Source organism: Danaus plexippus, chromosome 17 (assembly GCF_018135715.1).
Source record: "Danaus plexippus chromosome 17, MEX_DaPlex, whole genome shotgun sequence".
Taxonomy (NCBI): domain Eukaryota; kingdom Metazoa; phylum Arthropoda; class Insecta; order Lepidoptera; family Nymphalidae; genus Danaus; species Danaus plexippus.
In genome coordinates this window covers 928,267-947,381 of record NC_083548.1, presented here as the reverse complement: position 1 = coordinate 947,381, position 19,115 = coordinate 928,267, and the positions used below count along the sequence as shown (strand labels likewise).

At 34.4% G+C, this 19,115-nt stretch overlaps 1 protein-coding gene across 1 annotated transcript in view; it reads right to left on the bottom strand.

The window, feature by feature from the left end:
* The window catches only part of LOC116771129 (uncharacterized), a 56,771-nt gene that overhangs the window by 7,289 nt on the left and 30,367 nt on the right, over nucleotides 1–19,115 (bottom strand). Inside the window, exons 4-5 of the mRNA XM_032662859.2 lie at nucleotides 3,930–4,138; nucleotides 3,481–3,644 (exon numbers count right to left, since the gene is read on the bottom strand). Of these exons, the coding sequence (XP_032518750.2) occupies nucleotides 3,481–3,644; nucleotides 3,930–4,138 (373 nt within the window). The remainder of the gene's footprint in view (nucleotides 1–3,480; nucleotides 3,645–3,929; nucleotides 4,139–19,115) is intronic.

Here is a 19,115-nt window from a genome sequence, read left to right as displayed (position 1 = left end):
TTGATATAACTCTTAGATAACAATTATGTTATGATAAATTACACCTTTAGTTTTTATCGTGAATGCGATATATTTTAGTTAAATTTAATGAAAATCTATTCAGTAGCGAGTCCTTACATTTATATGTACATACGTCAAAACAAAAAGATTTTTCTCTTGTAGAACGGGAGTGATATAAATGGTTCCAAGCGGAACAAAGCCGTTCGAACCGTTGAAAGTTAAGGGCACTCAGGGAAGGTTAATTGCTGGAATAAAGAGATAAAAATTAAGGATGTTAGATCTTCTTTGAGTTCTCCTCCAAGATTGAATTCGCAACTCAAATACTCGCTCCCCGTGATGCTCGGGACGCTTCTATTTATACAGAGGTAATGTGATTCCGCTTAACAGTATCTACGTATTATTTAATCGACTTTAAAACTTTATTAATTAATATTTATGAATTGAATAACGACTGATGAATATTTTAGCATAACTTTCTTAAATGATTTGGAATCGGAACATCCGAGTGTGATCCGAGCGGTATAGCCATACATCGACCCTTGTTTGAGTATCAGGGCATCAAAATATATTAATTGTAATTAACAACATTGAGTTGCTTATTAATTAAACAACAAACAATATAATATTTGGTGATGTCTGACGTCGGGATATCAAAGCTTAAATATTTCCTCCCGCAACTAGTTAGCGTGGTAGGGTGGTGTCGCTGCGGGGCGTTTGTGGTACAGGGGACGGGTGTGATAAACACGACGTGATATAGTATAAATGTGTGTTTTGTGATGAATGTTTGTTTCTTTGTTCTGTGATATCTCTTAAATAGATTTTCATTAACATTAGACTGGTAGGGTTTTTTTATTACATTAATTTGAAACGTTACTTGAGGATAAGTTTTTCTGTTAATACATGTTAATATACGGGTAACGCTCCAGGTCGTATCTTGGACAGCGTCTGTTCGCTCGTTTAATCCCTCATGTATTGTTGGAGCGGGATCCTCATTATGTAATTAGTCGATAGCCGCTTTGTAAGTTACAACAGATACAACTAACATTATTAGCAGCAAAATAAAATCACACCAGATGAGTATGTTTATTTGATTATTTACGACAATTTAGTCGAAAGAGATAAACAAGATCTGATTATAATTTAATATATATATAGGACAGCAGCGTCTTGTAAAGCTTGTGTGGACCAAGGTTTTATTTAGCAGTCAACAATATAGTATACAGATACAACCGATTTAAGGTGCACCGGGTATGAAAGTTGACTATATTTCCATTGTATGGGACTCGGAAAGGTTCGTTTCCCGCCGTGGCGCCTGAATCCCGTGCATCATAATTGTGAGCATTAATTAAAACGGCTCCAATATCCTGGTGAAGATTAATTGTACCATCGATCGCATCACCCGGCGGCCGTCCAATGACAACCATACATCATGTCCCGTGGTTGTCAGCTCATGGATGGAAGCTCTTTATCAATTTACCACCACGGCGAGATCCAGCACCAATTTTATTTAATGAGCTTAATTCCGACCCAACGTCGAAGCTGTTCGCTGAATTCGTACATGTCTGGATGTTAATTCAAACGAAAACTATGTTGTTTTAATGCCATATGAAATAATATTTTCAAAAAGCCTAGACCTTCGACGTGATCCTAAAATATCGCTGTAAATAAGCTGCTTGCCGATATTATAGGACATAAATCATGGCCGCTGTGTGTCGCAGATTAAAACGGAAGTATCGACGGTTAATATTGTATATATGTAGATATGGAAACTCATTGAGAAATAAATAGTACTGGTGTCGGTTCGTATGAGGAGCGTTGTCACTGGGGACGTAGGCCTTAGTTTACGAGATATTTTTGACTTCATCACTCTAAAAACGTTCATTGTCAACTATGCTGGAACTTCTGATTTTTAATGTATTTTCGTAGTGTTATATAAATTGCCTCATCCATGTAATTGCGACGTGTTCTTAATTTATTAATGCCTTCTACGACAAATGACAGTTAGTGAGGTACACCCGACCTCACCCCTATTAGTGAACGACCTCTGAACTCGTGCCGATTGCGTTTGCGGCTTTCAAGTATTACGCTAGCTCACCTCTGGTATTATTTGAGTCGTGCTTGTATAGAATTCTAGTAATTGGCAAAGTAATTCTATTAAGCAATCCATTATATTAAAGGAAACTTCACCCGGCCCTGGCTGTGGTAATTTTTAATCCTCGTGATATATTCGTAGCGGAAGTTCAGATAACTTGACCCTAAATCATCCCGCGGCGCCGGAACGGAACCCTTGCCACGAAATTATATGAATTATCTCCGCAACTTTTTAAAAACGTCAGAAGACGGTTTCTAAATCTCTCCGAGCCTGGCGGCGTCTGGAGTAAGGACCGGATGTATTCTGTTCGAGAATCGTAAGTATCGTATCTATGAATACTGAAGACTTTCCTTTCAGACTTTAATAATAAAAGAAAAATACCAAAACACACGTATCATGGAACACTTATAATAATTTAAAGCGCAATTGTTGCTGCGGATGTTCAGCGGCAAACGGAACGCGGGTAGCTTTCACGGGGAGTGAAATTTTATAAAAAAAACACAGAAGCTCGCGTGAGGCGCTTTATTACTTGCGTTCAACAGAATGAAATCCCGCGGGGGGCGGTGAGGAGAAACATCGCTATATAAAACAGTGAACTAGCTGAATTTAACAATACAAACATCGAAGTAGACTCGACGCGGCCCGGGAGATGATTGTATTACGACCATTCAGTAAGAAAGAGCTCGGAAGGAATGAGAGGAAAAATATTACGTTTATACTCTGAGGGCGGCGCAACGCTTCCGCGACGAACTCCATGTAACTAATTATAACTTTCAACTGAATCCTAGTTCGGAATAATTTAACACGACCGACGGATTATATGGACATTTTTTTTCTTAACTCGATTAATATATTTATCTGTATTCTATGTTTACGAGTATATTTCCAATGCAGGTATCTCAGTTCACTTCACTAGACTGTAAATGGCATTCGATTTAAACGTCACAGCAGATGCAACCGAAAAATAGGTCGACTACAGGACGAGTGGCGTGCGACGGGGGAGGGGGGGGGGGTGTGTGACGTCACCAGGACATAGTGTTGAGTGATCTCAAACATTGATATCTGAATTAACTATTGACGTATCGTTCAGTGAGGTATGAAGGAGTTTCTAATATAATGTGAACAAGATCATCATTCGTTATATATTACGGCAAACGTATGTTTGTCCGCGACTCTCCAGCCGCTGGCGCCTCAGCTTTAATTCGGTGTGTTGTCAATGAATACATACATACAACATACGTAATATTTTGCATACATTCTAAAATAATTCTCGCTTTATCTAGTTATATGTTATAACTGCCAATAAGTCTCTACAAGTGAATCTTCTAAATTCTTATGCTGTCTGCTGTTGACATGCAGGTGTATGTCTATCCTATTCGAGGACTCACCTCAGTAGCTTGATGTCCCATAAGGCTAGAACTTCTGGGGGCCTTGAGCCGCACAGGGCCAGCCTCGGCCCGCAGGCGTGTAGCCTCACTGGACCTGGCTTCACTGACGGAGAAGATATAATCACCGCCGCGAACTCCTTACTGCTGCCCAGGTTATGTTGTACCTGGATTGGTTATACGAATCATTGATTTAGCACTAAATACAACGAACTCATCAGAGAAAAATATTTTTCATATTCTGCTCACGAATATAGGTATATATATATTTTTTGCCTCACTAACGTATTGTTTTTAAATTTATTATACATTTTGCACATCAATGTAATAAGCTATTTCACATTAACAACATCGGTTTCATACAATCGCGAGTTTTCTTAAGTTCATTTATAATCTATAGTTTATTTAAACAGTTTCAAAAGACTGGTCTGTTATATAATAACTTCGTATACCTTAACTCTCCACTGCATCAGCATCTCCCTGGTGTCGAAGGCCAGCACCGGCACCACGTCCTCGCAGAGTATGGCCAGCGTGTTAGACTCCTTGTCCAGGGTGAAGCCGGACTCGAAGCCCAAGTACTGCTGGAGGGACAGCGAGGCCTTTGTCTGTCCGCTCTTTTGACGCTCCTTCAGATCCTTGTACAGCTGAAGGTGCACACAATCTGGTGGGATTTACGAAACGTCAAAAATGTACACCTAAATTAACAGTTAGTTTCGTGTTATATTTATAATTGCAAGAGTTTACGAACTCGTGAAGATATCAAGATATATAATAACATAAAAAAACAACTATATATATATATATATATTTTAGAGAAAATTTATTAAAACTATTCAGTTTTCATAGCGGCTGTGTAATGACAACTTTGTTACACGAACCTTCCTTTAATGAGGCGCGCTAATGATCCCCAGCGTTCAACTTAACGATATTACAAAAATAGAAAAACAAACTTGCAATTATTTTCTGCGTCGCAACAAGTGTATTAAATTTAATACTGTGAAGGTAATTTTAATTATTTGTGTAATATAATCACTGTTGAGCGGCTGTCAAATAGCTTGTTAATCTGTTCCAATGAATTCGATAGAGGGAGTATCGGGATGTAGTCCGCGGCGAGCGCGGGCGGACACAAAGGACCAAATAGAAATTACATTCGAAATTCAAACACGTTGATTAGATCTGAACACAGACAAGTCACGTCGCGCCAATTAGAAAACGGCTCGGAATTAATTCGAAAATGGAACGCTCGATTTTGATGTAGTGGACGTCATGTGTCTCTGGTATTTTAAAACTATACAACATTCGACTCTAATGCAGTATTAAAAGAGTCGAAATTGTTTTAACAACTAGTACACTAAGTGTAAGATAATGGATAGAAAACAGAAGGTCCTTAACGTTATTCACATTGAACCTTCCTCAAGAGGAGATTCGGTGTGAATTTAAATAAAAAAAAATGTTCTGGTGACGTCTTTAGAGTTCAGAGGAACATAACCAAGGACAACTTTTCTAACATACTACGACCGGTTGTTTTATTATTTCTTTTTTGTAATTATATTATACATTAAACGCGTTCGAACTAATTAGTGAGAGCAATTCAGTTAGGTTCAAGACGCGCTTCAAAATGACGTTTCTTAACGGAGGGGCTTGGAATCTTAAAATTTGGCAATTTATCAAAAACGGAAAAAATGTCGAGCGCTGGAAATGAGATGTTAAATGGGAGTTGGGAATTCTTTTGATTTATTTATTTTTAATTTAAATATTTTTTTTATTGAATGCATTCTAAGTGTAAAACATTTCCATGTAACCTGTGTGTTATGATCCCGAGGGATGTTCTTCGTTGTTAATATTTCATGTCGTATTGTAATGTAAATGCAGCCTCCACTATAAATCACTTGATAGCAAAATTAATTATCTATAAATAGATTTTAATTTGTAACCATTTCAAATTTATAGATTTTTACACGACTTAAATAGCAGATTCTGTATCCTTTGTTGTGTGTTAATTTCGGATTGTTGCAAAAATTATTATTAACACAAATAGTACGCTTAGCACAAGTTTGTATTGTCATGATACGGAGAATTTCTCGTTTCTAATTCCATAACCTACCTTAAAGTGCGACCATTTACGAAGCTGTTGACGCTCCGTATTGTGTGATGATGCTGACTTGTACTAAGCATACTGTCTCAGTTTTTTGTTTAATTTTAGTTATATATATATTCAACAATTAAAGAGAATTTAATCAATACAATTATTAATTTCATGAATTCAACTAGGTTTTTCTCGAATATATTTTAATATATATTTACGACTTTTTATAGATTTCTTATACAAGTTGAATCAATAGTAAAAAACTCATAACATGTATGGAATTATTTTGTGGGTTCGAATAAATCATGAAGGACACGGGGAGTCCCCGGATCTCGGCACGTGTAACGTTCTGTGTGTATCTGATCGTCTGTCCATTACACTATAACATATGAAATATTTATTATCATATATTCCCAAACGTTATATTAATATGCAGCAAAGAACGTGACACAAGTATTTATAAATGAATAAAATGTATATTTGCTAAACACATTTTGGTGAAGCTTTCCAAGTCGGGAGTATTTTTATTAGATCTGTAAGCGTCCAACAGTTATCTGTGTTAACCTGTTACGACGTTTCTAGTATGACATTGATAATCAAATATACGTTGTTTGTAACATATATATTTATATGTTAAGAGTAATTGCTAAAGTTTTCATATTTGACTTAATACGAAGAGTGTTAAGTATATCGTTCATTCGCATATAATAGTATCGACGTAGCTTCATTCATGAAGAACTGGTAACTCTGATTGTAGTGTGATGAAAATACTTGGAGTAAGGACACTGAATTATATAAAATAAAACTAGTAACGTTGAACTTCCGTTTTAGAGTATTTTAATGAAGTTGCTGAACCAGGGTAAACATATTTTGTACGTAATGTAAACTGTCTATTGAACTTAATACAAGGGTGTTATCGTCTACGCTGTAACTGTGAATGCACGAACTGTTCGTGTATATTATAAAGTAGAGTTTCATTAACTAAAACGTTCTGCTCTGTTACTTAAAAACTTTAAATTGACGTAAAGAACGAAAGACTAATTGGTTGGAGTGTACTTATTATAAAATACAAGCTGTACCAACGACTTCGTCTGTAGAACAGTAGATTTTTAACTACTTATCTATAATGGGACGAAACCTCTCATAAATATTACTAAAATTAACGGCACGTGAAGACATTAGCTACCAGTGAAAGTTCTTTCAAAATCTGCCCAGCCGTTACAGAGATTAGTCGAAACAGACAAAAATTACATCTTATTTTAATTACATACGATAAAATTTAGTAGAAAATAGTTTATTTTCATAGTACAAACAGACACTCCATTAGTTAATGTTTATATGTAAATAATTTTGTATCAATCATATTAAAACGGATTTTTAAACGCAATCAATACCAATTTATATGTAGAGGCTTGTTTATCGATTGAATACCTAAATGTAGTTTTACATTTAATATCAATGAATGTAATGTTAAATGTACGTTTCATTTATTATATTTAATGAAGTCGCCGAACTTATAATTTTTTTCTATGTATGAATTTTTGTTTATATAATATTCTAAAAATCATTTTTTTTAATACAATTTCTATCAGAATATAAACTAAATAAGAAATGTTATTATTTAATATATAATATTCAGTATTGATCTACGGAGAGCCCATACAACATAATATTGGCGTGTCTGTCCGTTTGTAACTCTCTCCAGACTCCGCGTCTCAGCACGTACGTAAAACGTGACATTTTTGTGAATGCTCTCAAACGCCTTCATATTAACCTGTCCATTGAATCGGTACACTACATATATACCGACATCAGTGTCAATAGATATATAATTAACATTATTGAAAATAATATTCATAGCTTAGACAATATTCGAGGTTTTCTTAATTAAAACGACAATTGTTTGTATCGCTTCATACTACCTTACTATAATGAGATTTAAGACTTGCGAGTATTCACTTAAATGAAACTATTATTTTCCGGATTACTACGCGTTTTTTATTATTTTTAAAAACTAAACACTTCCGATGTTTCGGTAACTTTGCAGTAACCGTGATTACATCACATCTCGTCTGCCCGTGATATATAAAATACTATTCAAAAGATATGGCATAATTTATTTGTTTTATTTATTTAAAAATAAAAATATGAGTAAAAGGAGATCATTTTAGAAAATAAAAATTTTACACACTTTATTTGTATATATGAAAAGTTATTTGAAATTTACGAGATAAGACATTCCCAGTACAATAAAACTGCTGCAATTGTGTCGTTAGCGTATCGGTAAACTCTTAAGTCTGAATAACTCTTACAATACTATAAATTCCTATGCATAGTAATAATGATATTTGATCCCAAACATATAGGACATTAATAAAACACTCGCTAAATATGTTCTGATACCGTTCTCATATAAAATTTATCGTTTAACTAAGCATTAAGTACAAAGTGTGAGCGTCGTCCTTCGTTACGTACTAAGTGTGGCTGAATTAACAATGAGATCTGATGTGTCTACGACATAGGACCATGATCCTTATCGCCATAACAATAAGAACGTATTTAACATTCACTGGATAGTCGACTGAATATTCCCTCTTTGTTTTTCCGAGGATCATATTTAAATATTTTTGAAAAAAGGTTTTAATATTGATAGAAAATCTAATATTATATTTGTTCTAGCTAAAGAGAAACTATGTATGTAATAAACAAGAGAAACATATTTTTTTATACTTAGTGTCGAAATTAATTTTTACGAAAATGAAAGATTTTGATTACAGATAAATGCTAAAGTCATGAAATATGTCTTTTGATTAACTACTGTTAATAAATGGTTCAAAACCAACCTTTAATAATTTTCACGGAAAATTATACACATTGATTTATTTTATATGGTTTTTGTGTATTAAATTTTATGTGGAAATAGTTCTCCGAGCGCCCTCTATTGTCACATAAGCGCCAACTTCATGGGAACTCATCATTACTGCAATAAACTGGCAATGTACACAACGTGACAGATATATCAACATTATTATAGAGAGTTTGATTGAGATTAAGATTTGAAGGGATGTTGAAACGTTTTGGAAGTATACGAACGTTCAGAGGTTTGATTAAATAAAAAATTATTGACACGACTTAAGTGAAAGTCTTTGAAAATGATAATAACAATAGTTTAAAAGGAAGGAAGTGAGAAGGAACACGTCGTAAATATAGGTGATGGACGCAGGATAAAAAGGCAGTATCACACAAATAAAGGAAATATTAATATTACGGTCTCGCCTAGTCTCTAAAAACCCCTGACTTTATTCGTACGTTATGTCCAGCGGTAATGCGACATGCGATAGACAGATAAATAAGGGTGATGTTATAAAAGCTTGTATTAAAAAACTACAGTCAGCTCAGTATTTAAAAGAAATTGGTAAATAAAACTTTTTGAATCAAACCGTTTAAGGAATTGCAGTTTCAATAAAAAAAATGAAAAATTATAAATTTTTCGGGAAAAGAAAAATGAGAGAAAGAAATTTCTGATTCATATAAGAATACAACGAATAGTTCGGGTGTTTATAAAATGTTATAACACAAAAGCAATGTATTATTCCCTTTTGGAATCAAATCTACCTGAGAGCAAATTTAATAACACGCTATCAGAAAAGCCGGTAATACGAAGCGAGAAACACAAAGGCGTTTGAGAACTCCCTGCGAGATGTATGGGGTAACGCGGGGGTAACGCGGGGGTAACGCGGGGGTAACGAAAACAAATATCCAATGATCCCGAGTTTACTTTGACCTGCTAATTTATTTCGACACTGTTTTTTCTCTTCATTAAAATAAAATATATTCATTAATAAAAATTATACTTATTTTGATAGATATTTGTAAAAAAACAAAAAGTTTTTAAGAACAGCGCAGCTTTAACTTAACGCCCTACCCTTAAACGTGTTAGCCTAACTAAACCGTTTACAAACATAGTATTTAAATTGATTCTAAACTTTACCACAAGAAGAATAAAAAGGACTACAATACTGTAACATCTGTGCAATACAAAAAATATGTTCATTCGTAAATATATGGAAATCATTTTAATTTCTTTATAGACATCGTAAAACGATACAAGGATGCCATTACTGAGTTACTGAGCTAATGACTCCCAGATCAACATCGTTACTGACATGCGGCTTCGTTAAATATATGACACTGTTTACTAATAACACGCGAGTGACAAACAAACCGATAGAAACGGTGTCGTCTCGTTAACGTGACGCGGCCGTGACGTGACACACGTGTCGTGGAAAAACACCTTCCTCACATAGCATAATGGTGTCGATATGTAAAACATTTCTTATCCATATTTTTTCCGAAACAAATTCAAGTTATTCGTGAGAGCATTAGGTCCGTAAACTTTTAACAAGTATAACTTTCTGTTACGTTCGCATAAAGGTAGCTTTTTACACGAAACTGTCGATTGATTTTTTTTATATTTTTTTATCTTTTATTCCGCCATAATACAAAGGGAGTGACGTCACACGCTGTAGATAAATAAAAACTGACATAGAGAATATAAAATGTGAAATGTAGAACACGATTGATTATTTGGAAGAGCAACTGCGATCCCTTATCCCGGAGATTCTAGATTCAAAGCGTGCTCGTGTCAACGAAATTTTCACTTTATATATTGCATTTGAATATGATTTAAAGTTCAAATTGCTTTAAAGTAAAAATCATTATAATGTAAGGTGTAGTTACTGTGTATTGATGTCTGTATGAGATGTTTATTACAGCTGAATCAGATATTCTCTCAACAAACTACAAGCGTTTTATGATGTGGATTACATTGTATATAAGCGTATAGTGTTTATTCAGCGGCCATAAATACGTACATAAAACAAGATATCTTTATTATTATGAAATACGGAAATATTCATAAAAATAAAAATTGCTTCTCATTTCGTTGGTCTATAGAACTAATTAAAACGCATTTTATATGAATATGTAAAAGAAGCTATTGTTGCTTTATAGTGGACAATATTACGGTGCGATTCTACGGTGACCGTAAAGGTTACTCACTGTGTATGTTACTGCATGACTCATTTCAACCGACGCGACGACGGTTTAAATCAAATTTAATAAAACACGTTGAAACTGTCAGTATCTAAGTAGACGATGAGAACTAGTACTAAAGTTGATATGCTTTACAATATCAAACGAATCAGCTGTAACAAGCTAGATTAATATTAATATATTATAATGTGGATGATAAGTTAACATCAATGTAATATGTCTGTTTGTTCTGTACTCGTTTAATGTACATAATATTTGAACGAATTATCTTAAGTAAATGACGCCACGACTTAGCCAAACGGAACGTGATTTTACGAGTCCGTTACGAGAACGTTTTTGTAAATTACATATTTTATTAAAGAAAAATAACATTTGTAACATATAAAATGTATAATGTTATTGTTAGATTTTAATTTAATGAAATAATTTATATGTTTTATATTAAAATGAAGCACCAAGTTATTTTATATAGCCACTCCCGGCGGGTTCGCTTGCCTCGAATTAGAGGCTCTATCTCCGTAGAGGAAGTGAGCCTGTTGTGTACCATAAATCACAACCGGCTATAAATCGTTCTTCCATCGACTGACACTATGGTGCTCATAAAAAATGACATATTACCTTATATTAGACAAGAGAGATATAAAGAGGTGTACTGATAATCAATTATGCAAATAAGGCAGATTGTTCTACATATGATTAGGTATAAAAGAATTAAGTGATGTCATAATATTATTTTATTTTCAGATGACTTGTATATTAAATCATCATTATTAAAAGCGTAATCATTTCAAAGTCCTGACACATCTGGAACACAGCCTCTTAAACAACTGAGATATATTCGATTAGTTCAGTTTAGGAGTTAGGGATGCATTCAACACGAGCAAACAGACAATTAGAATAGCAATATAGCCTTGAAGGTTAATTAAAGTTGTATGTAGGTAGTGCGATATTGATATGACCATACCAGCTGTCCAGCGGACCACTTGGACTAATTGGTAATGATTAATGGAATACATTAATTGATGTTTGATATTAAGATGAGAGACGGGATGCTGCGAAATATGTGTTACAAGAAAATGTCGAAGAATTTAACCTAAGCGATTCTTAACTTACGGGTACAACTCATTACGAGTTATGTAACTTACAAAGGGACATAATATATTTATACATATAAATAGAATTAGAGTGTCTGTTTGTATTATTGAAATGACCGTTTTTGAGTACATGCAGAGTAATGTATATACAGTACATACATTAAATAACATTTTTTACGATTTTTGTCTGTCAGTTCATTCCGGGTATTCTCTGAAATGGCTGGACCGATTTTGACGGGACTTTTATTGGCGGGTGGCTGATGTAATACACTGATACTGAAATTGAGTATTATATCGCTCGAGCCGTGGCGCGTGCGGCGTTAAAATTTTTCATTGTTTTTTCTACGCAGACGGAGTCGCGGATAACGGCTAGTTTAATGTATTAATGAGTGCATATTGTATCAGAACGTCACCTACTCGCATGTAAACCTCAACAAACTAAATATAGCTTGCGGTTTTGTGGAGAAATTGTACCGAGGTATTAAGTAAAGTCCTAGATATCTGATCCTGGTGCTGAAATAGAAACAATGGAACTTAAATAAAACTATTTTATTATTTTAAAAAACTACATACTAGCGACGTTTCGGTTACTTATGTATGTCGTTTTTTTTTTAATAATAAAATACGCGTAGTATAATACTAAAAATATTAGTTTCATTTAAATGAATACTCGCGGGAGTCTTAGACCTCATTAACAATTAAACTATCAGCATGTTAAGGTTACTTTACCGATTTTAAGTTCTGAATGTAAACCTCCAACCTAACTCATATAATGCTTACACTATTTTCTGAACGGCGACTCTTTTAGTTTTTTTTATCTTATTAATATATATATAAATGAAATCCGCCCGTATGTTGTATAATGCAACATTTGTCTCGTATATTTTATGCACCAAAATGTAGGAAACTTCACAAACATGCAAATTGATTGTGAATTGTAACGCATCGCTGGTTTTCCGTCACGCAACGGAACATTGTCGATGTTTTCTTTGCTTTTCGTTGGTGCAATTTTAATTTCGCTTTTTATTTTATTTTTTCGTACTTTACATCGGTTTATACTGTTAGAAGTTTAAAATCTTGTTTGTTTACCTGATTGTGATTATAAATAATATATAGGTGCTATGCATAACGATTTACGATTATCTTTCATTTATTTTCTTCGTAGTATAAAATCGACATATTTTTATAAGTATATAATTTATAATAATACTATCATCTGTTATTTAAAAAAAGTTTTCAACATTTTAAATAATGTATTGTATGGCTTATCTAAGTATTTTTATATCAAATAATCCACACACTATATATATCATTTTAATATATATATATTATAATGATGGTGTTAGTTGCATGTGAAGTCTCAGGACAATTGTGTCTAATAGAGTTGGCTACTTGCGGACAGGCTGTACAGTCGACACGACGGACAGAGATGTCTTAAGCGGTTATAGAGTTTATGTCATATATGATAAAGTCGTTTGTGGCGTGTAGGATTTGTTTTGTATTTGTTAACGTGATGTACGTATGATGATTTTATTAAATCTGGTCAAACGCATAAACGTTATCATGGCTGTGATGTGTAAAACATTACACACACAAACCCACGCACCAATGTACACACACGCACACACATATATAATTTAAGTACATCGAACAATCTAATTTCACTGACGTCATGTACAAAGCTCTAAAGCGTATTAAATGATAACTTCATGTAAAAATAATCAGGGTAATAAAGATCTCGCACCCAATTGATATCTATGAAATGTTTAATATTAATAATCTTCAAAAATTTATTTAATTTTATTAATGTGCTGTTACATGTATAGTATACATATACTAGTTTTTGCTCGCAACTCCCACCGCCTGAACATCGGAGTTGCGTTCAGGGATAAATGCATGGAAAATGTAAAAAAAATATACAAGTAGTACAAGTAAGTACAAGTTGCAGCTTTCACATAATAAACAACTTCGATACCGACTCCAGCGCCATCTGCTGGGATGATTAGTGAATCTAAACCATCTAGGGCGCCAACCGAGAGCATGAAGAAAAATACATTCAAATCGGTCCAGTCGTTTAGGAGATGAGTGACATACAAAAGTACAGAACAATTATATATATAAAGATATAATATTCAGAGAGAATAACAAAACATACGATGGAACCAATAATATTAAAACAGTTATATAATGTTTTATTTCAAAGTATATTTTGTATAAGGTTAAGTATATGAATATTCTTCTCGGGAATTTCTCAAAGTACTTTTTAAATGGTCACTGTATTCTTCATACAAAGATGGTTTTTGTTTTGAAGCGATTTTTGTGACACCATAACGACTAAGCAGATTTTTATGAGGCTTGATGTGAACTATCACCACCTAATACAACTGCAGCTGATGTAAGATTCAGCAGGATATTCGGGAAGATATTGAAGAACGATTGTTAAAAAGAATAGTGTATAGGAGTATTATGTGTGAAATCTAAGAAGTAAAAGAAAAATAAAGATATCTGTCAGGGAGAAGATACAATAGAAATGTACAAACAAGAAGCGCTTCTAAGGACCAATTAGTACAATAAAAACAGTTAATTAACAGTGAGTGTGTTCGTCGAAGATTTATCTCCGAAACTCATTAATATAATGAATAACTAAACACCTCGCAGCAGCCACAATTCATCTTTTGAATGTGAATAACTCTCTACTCATATGAATGTACGTCTATCAATTACACTTTATAAATAGCTCCAGAACTAATTATTAGTTTGTTGATAAACGTTACACGGTTTCTAAAGGCGTTGTATTGGAGAGGTGTCTTTAGTGACGGAGGTCTCCGAGTTTCTCAACAAATATGTTCATTTAGCACGTTTTCATTACTTTAATAAAATAAATTCAATTTATGTCTAAAGTTTTGTAATTTTGCAAAAATAATATTTATAAACTATTCATCTTATGTAGTTATGTTATTCTACATTTAACAAGACTATAGAGATGATAAAAAGTGTATGTGAGTATGTGTGTATGTGTGTCTGTGTGTCTGTGTGTATGTGTGTATGTGTGTCTGTGTGTATGTGTGTATGTTAATGCATCATATCATCGGACCGAGACCGTAGTGCAATAGTTTTATATAGATTTATGATGTCCTGTGGGACTCCAGACTTGCTGCGACCGCTTTCATTTACTTTTTGTGTTAGGAATTTAATTTACGTTACACATTAATAATATATACTTTATATATCTTTGAATAAACGGTTCTAAAACCTCCGTATCTTTCAAGCAGCATAAACAATTATTATGAAACTTTAATGTGATATAAATATGCATGTTTTTTGATTGAGACATCGCTGGAATTTTAATTAGTCCTAAGAACTATCTTATTAGTAGCAGTTTAAATATTAATTTAAACATCAGAACGGAGATTGTTATTGAGGTAATGTAAGTGTGTTATTATTTTTTATATCAAAATAGACACAATACGACGCCCGGTCGCTTGAGTTATTTTCGTATCGCCAGCCTATATTATATTGCTTTATATTCGCTACAAGTATTAGTTATGCAGATTGATATTTCTAGTCCTATGATATTAAAACCATTTTTGTTTTTATTCAAGGTGCGACTATATTCAAAATAATAAAGTGACTTACTATTTTTATGCTGTTTTGTAACGCTTTAAGTATTGCATCGGCTGATATTTGTGAAATTTTATAATAATATTGTCAGCCGCGAAGACAAATACAAAACTTAATGTCAGCCGTTATATCGAAAAATCTTCAAATTGTAGTTGTATTTATGTTAAGAGAGCGGAACTAGGTGCAAGCAGTTGTCAATATTTCTTCCGCGAGCGAGTTGTGTTCGAGTCGTAAGCTCAATAAGTCTGTTGGTGAACAAACATTTATTCCGATACAGAGTTCAACGTCCGGTTGGCAAATATATACTGACTGCAGTTTAAAATCACTTGAAGGGTAAAATGAGTGTTGGTTCATAAATAAGTTGTAGTAACGCGTAGCCCGCGTCTTCGGACATATCGATGAAATCAAATTACACAAAGATTCTCAAGTGTAAGATTATTTGACTGCGAATAGTCCAGTCGAAGTATTTTTTAGATTTTGATGGAACAAACAATGATCAATATTGAGAAAGTCATCCCATTTTTTTATGTCGTATGTAAGATTTTTGTAATAAATATAAAACGCTTACTAAGACATCAAAACTGACAGTTAACTCTTACGTATACCGAAATTTCAAGAAAGATCGTAAATATTTGGTGAGAAAATGTATAGGCCGTTGTTTAAATATTTCGTATAATGGGGTGTCGTTCAGTTTTATCGTTTTCGGTCCAGGCGTGATAAGGTTGCGTAAGAAAATGACACTTTAGTCACTAATGCACCGATCACGACAGGACGCCCGACTGAGGGTTGAGCCCTCGCCCTCCGCCCTCCGCCCTCTAGTACAAGTCAGGAACTTACAGGCGAGTCCAATATAGAAACCTATTTGTACTTTTAAGCTAGCCATTACTCTATTACTCTATTACTTTATTCGTCGCCTGTCAGTATTTGCGAGGAATGTTCACTCTTCCTTTGAACTGAATAGGCTGATTTTTTTATATATCTGTTACGCGATCAGCAGTGAGAAAATTCTAACTCTGCCCAACCGTGTTGCCAAACAACGAGTTAAACATTTCGTAAATTGTTTTTAAATATGTTTTCCTCTTAACACGGGCTGACATTGACATACTAAATACAGAAATTATGTAGTTTTTTCATCTCATATATTTGGATGGAAAACTGGTGGCTATTTGTATCTAGTGTGACGATTCACACCTCCAACTGTAGCTATATATGAACAAAAAGCTTTTACAGCAGTTCATAACTTGAACCACACGAAGGTAAATTGTTCAAAGTATTTTAAAATTGACGCACCTGTTTTAGGGTGAGCACGTCCAGAACTCCCCCCGGTGACCGGTCACCCCCCGGACACTCACAGTGTGTTTTTATTTATTAGTTTCTTATATTTAACTAACCTGATTGAATTTTAACTATTTATTATTCTGACCAAATCATAACTGCAAGCATTCAGAGTTTCTGGATTTCTACCTCAGTTTATACTAAGTTGGAATTATTAATTATTATATTGTTTTTTTATAGTCGCGGTGGCCTGGAGATTAAAAGGCCCGCCTCTCATACGTGAGGGCGGGGGTTCGAAACCTCGCAAGTACCAATGTGATCTTTCCCGAGTCATATGTACTTTCTAAGAGTATTTAGGCACCACTGGCTGAAAGAGAGGCTACAGCAAGCCTTGGGGTCTAAATAACCCCAAAAAAGTGCTGGTGCAGGAGGCAAGGGGAAACCACTGCAACTATCTCTTTCCAAGAAAGTCATCATGTATCACGGATCACTGATTGATACGTGATGACCACGACGAGTCTGCGAAGACTCTTGCGACGATTTTGATGATGATGATGTTTTTTTAAACTTTTGTTTCACGGCCACTTCTGTGTCGTATTGGAGTGCATAATTTATTGGAAGATTGATAGCTAATTGATGAATTGTTTTTGTAACTTAGAATAATATAGAATACAAACAAAATTTACACAAACACAGATTTTATCTTTTAAGTGTGTATAGCAACAAAATTATTACAATTTAAATGTTTTCTCTTTATCTGCGTTCATTTAAATTTTGCCCCCGTTACAAATAAATCACAAAATTACCCCTAACCTAAGCAGATGGCAATCTTCTCGGATAATTTGAATTATCAAGAAAATCGAGCGATTAATTTCGTACCCTTCTTAAGTCCTCGAGAAGGGCGGGATACTAAATTAATATCTAATTTGAAGGGTTGAACAACCCCTTAGACTGTTTTCATAAGTTTGGAGACAAGAATATTACTTCATGCGTGAAACATCTTCCTGAGATTGTGTTCATTAATTATTATATGGTAACCGATTAACATATTAAGTACGATATATGTTAAATCAGCAGTTGACCGATGTGGACAGCCCGCCATCATACAGACTCCTGAAACTCTGAACTGAACTCTCCCGGGAAAAGCTACCTGAAGAAGGAAACGACAGAATACCTAATAATAGTTTGGCAGATGTCGGAGGCGAAAACATTTCTTTATAAAACACATTAACATCAGTAACCGAGTAATATAAATGTAAGTTTGTTTGTTATTGGAACGTTCGATAACTTCAATCGTGAATGTTTCTTTACCAACAAACATAAATAAAATCACGAACCGGGAGATGAGAAATGTGCGTCGACACAACTCGACTAATATATTACCGACAGCTCCGATACAACATGTTTTTATTTATTTAGATTCACGAAAACAGAATTTGGTTATCGAAACGCCGACATATTCATCCGTAATGACGTATTTATTCAGAAATCCGTCGGGCACGAATATAATACTTCGACGTGCAGCATTCCTTTCGAGCGTATACAAATCATTACAGGCCCAAACGACGCTATCACGGTACACCTCCACGGAATAAATTACGTCACTCGGTTCACTCTACTACAGCGGTGGGCAATTTTTCTTATCACGACTAAGCCACCCCCGATGGATTCCCTCGAAACGTTACCGACACGTCAATCAAAGTATTCCTGCCATTCCTCAATGACGAGCGGCGGAGGGAGGGCTCGCTCTCCTTTAAATAGAGTGCAGCTTGATGGAGTGATGTATTAAAAAGTCTAGCCGCCGGTTTAACGTGGAGCAACAAGGAGGAAAAAGATCGCACGCGACGATAATGTGAACAAATGATTTCCTATTACATATTATAATACGATACTTAGATACCGCTTCGCTTTCACTGAATATTTTCCGGATAGTTCTATTCGACAAGGTAACGCCGGTGTGGCCAATAATTGCGTATAGACTGGCTAATTGGACTCTCATTAAAGAAATATTTCTGCTAAATTTCCTCAAACAGCTGATCATTTATAAGATTGCTGTCTTTGAATGTTCCGGGTGAGCGGTTTTAATATTCAACCTCCTAATAACTTGGCACACGTAATTTTAACAGATATAACCTAATTCTAAATGTCTCGGTTTTATTTTGAGTGACGTCAAATAGAATGACAGCAAGCTTTAACCCACATAGTAAACGTAAGCGAAACGTTTCAAACATTTTGTGTAAAAATAGTTCAATTAAAAATTTGTAAGACGTAATCGAAATAGTGGTAATTCGTGCGCGGCGAGATCAAAGCTGTGGACCAATTACTTGGTGCGCGCGCGCAAGAAACGCTCCAATTGGAACATGGCGCTGAATTAAAGGTGAATGTACTGTACTATGGGACATTTTTACGTTTCACGCGATATTTGATTTCATTTTCTGTACATAGATTTTATGATTCGTATGTAATCTATTCATATAATTATTTAATGATGACAATGATTTTATTTT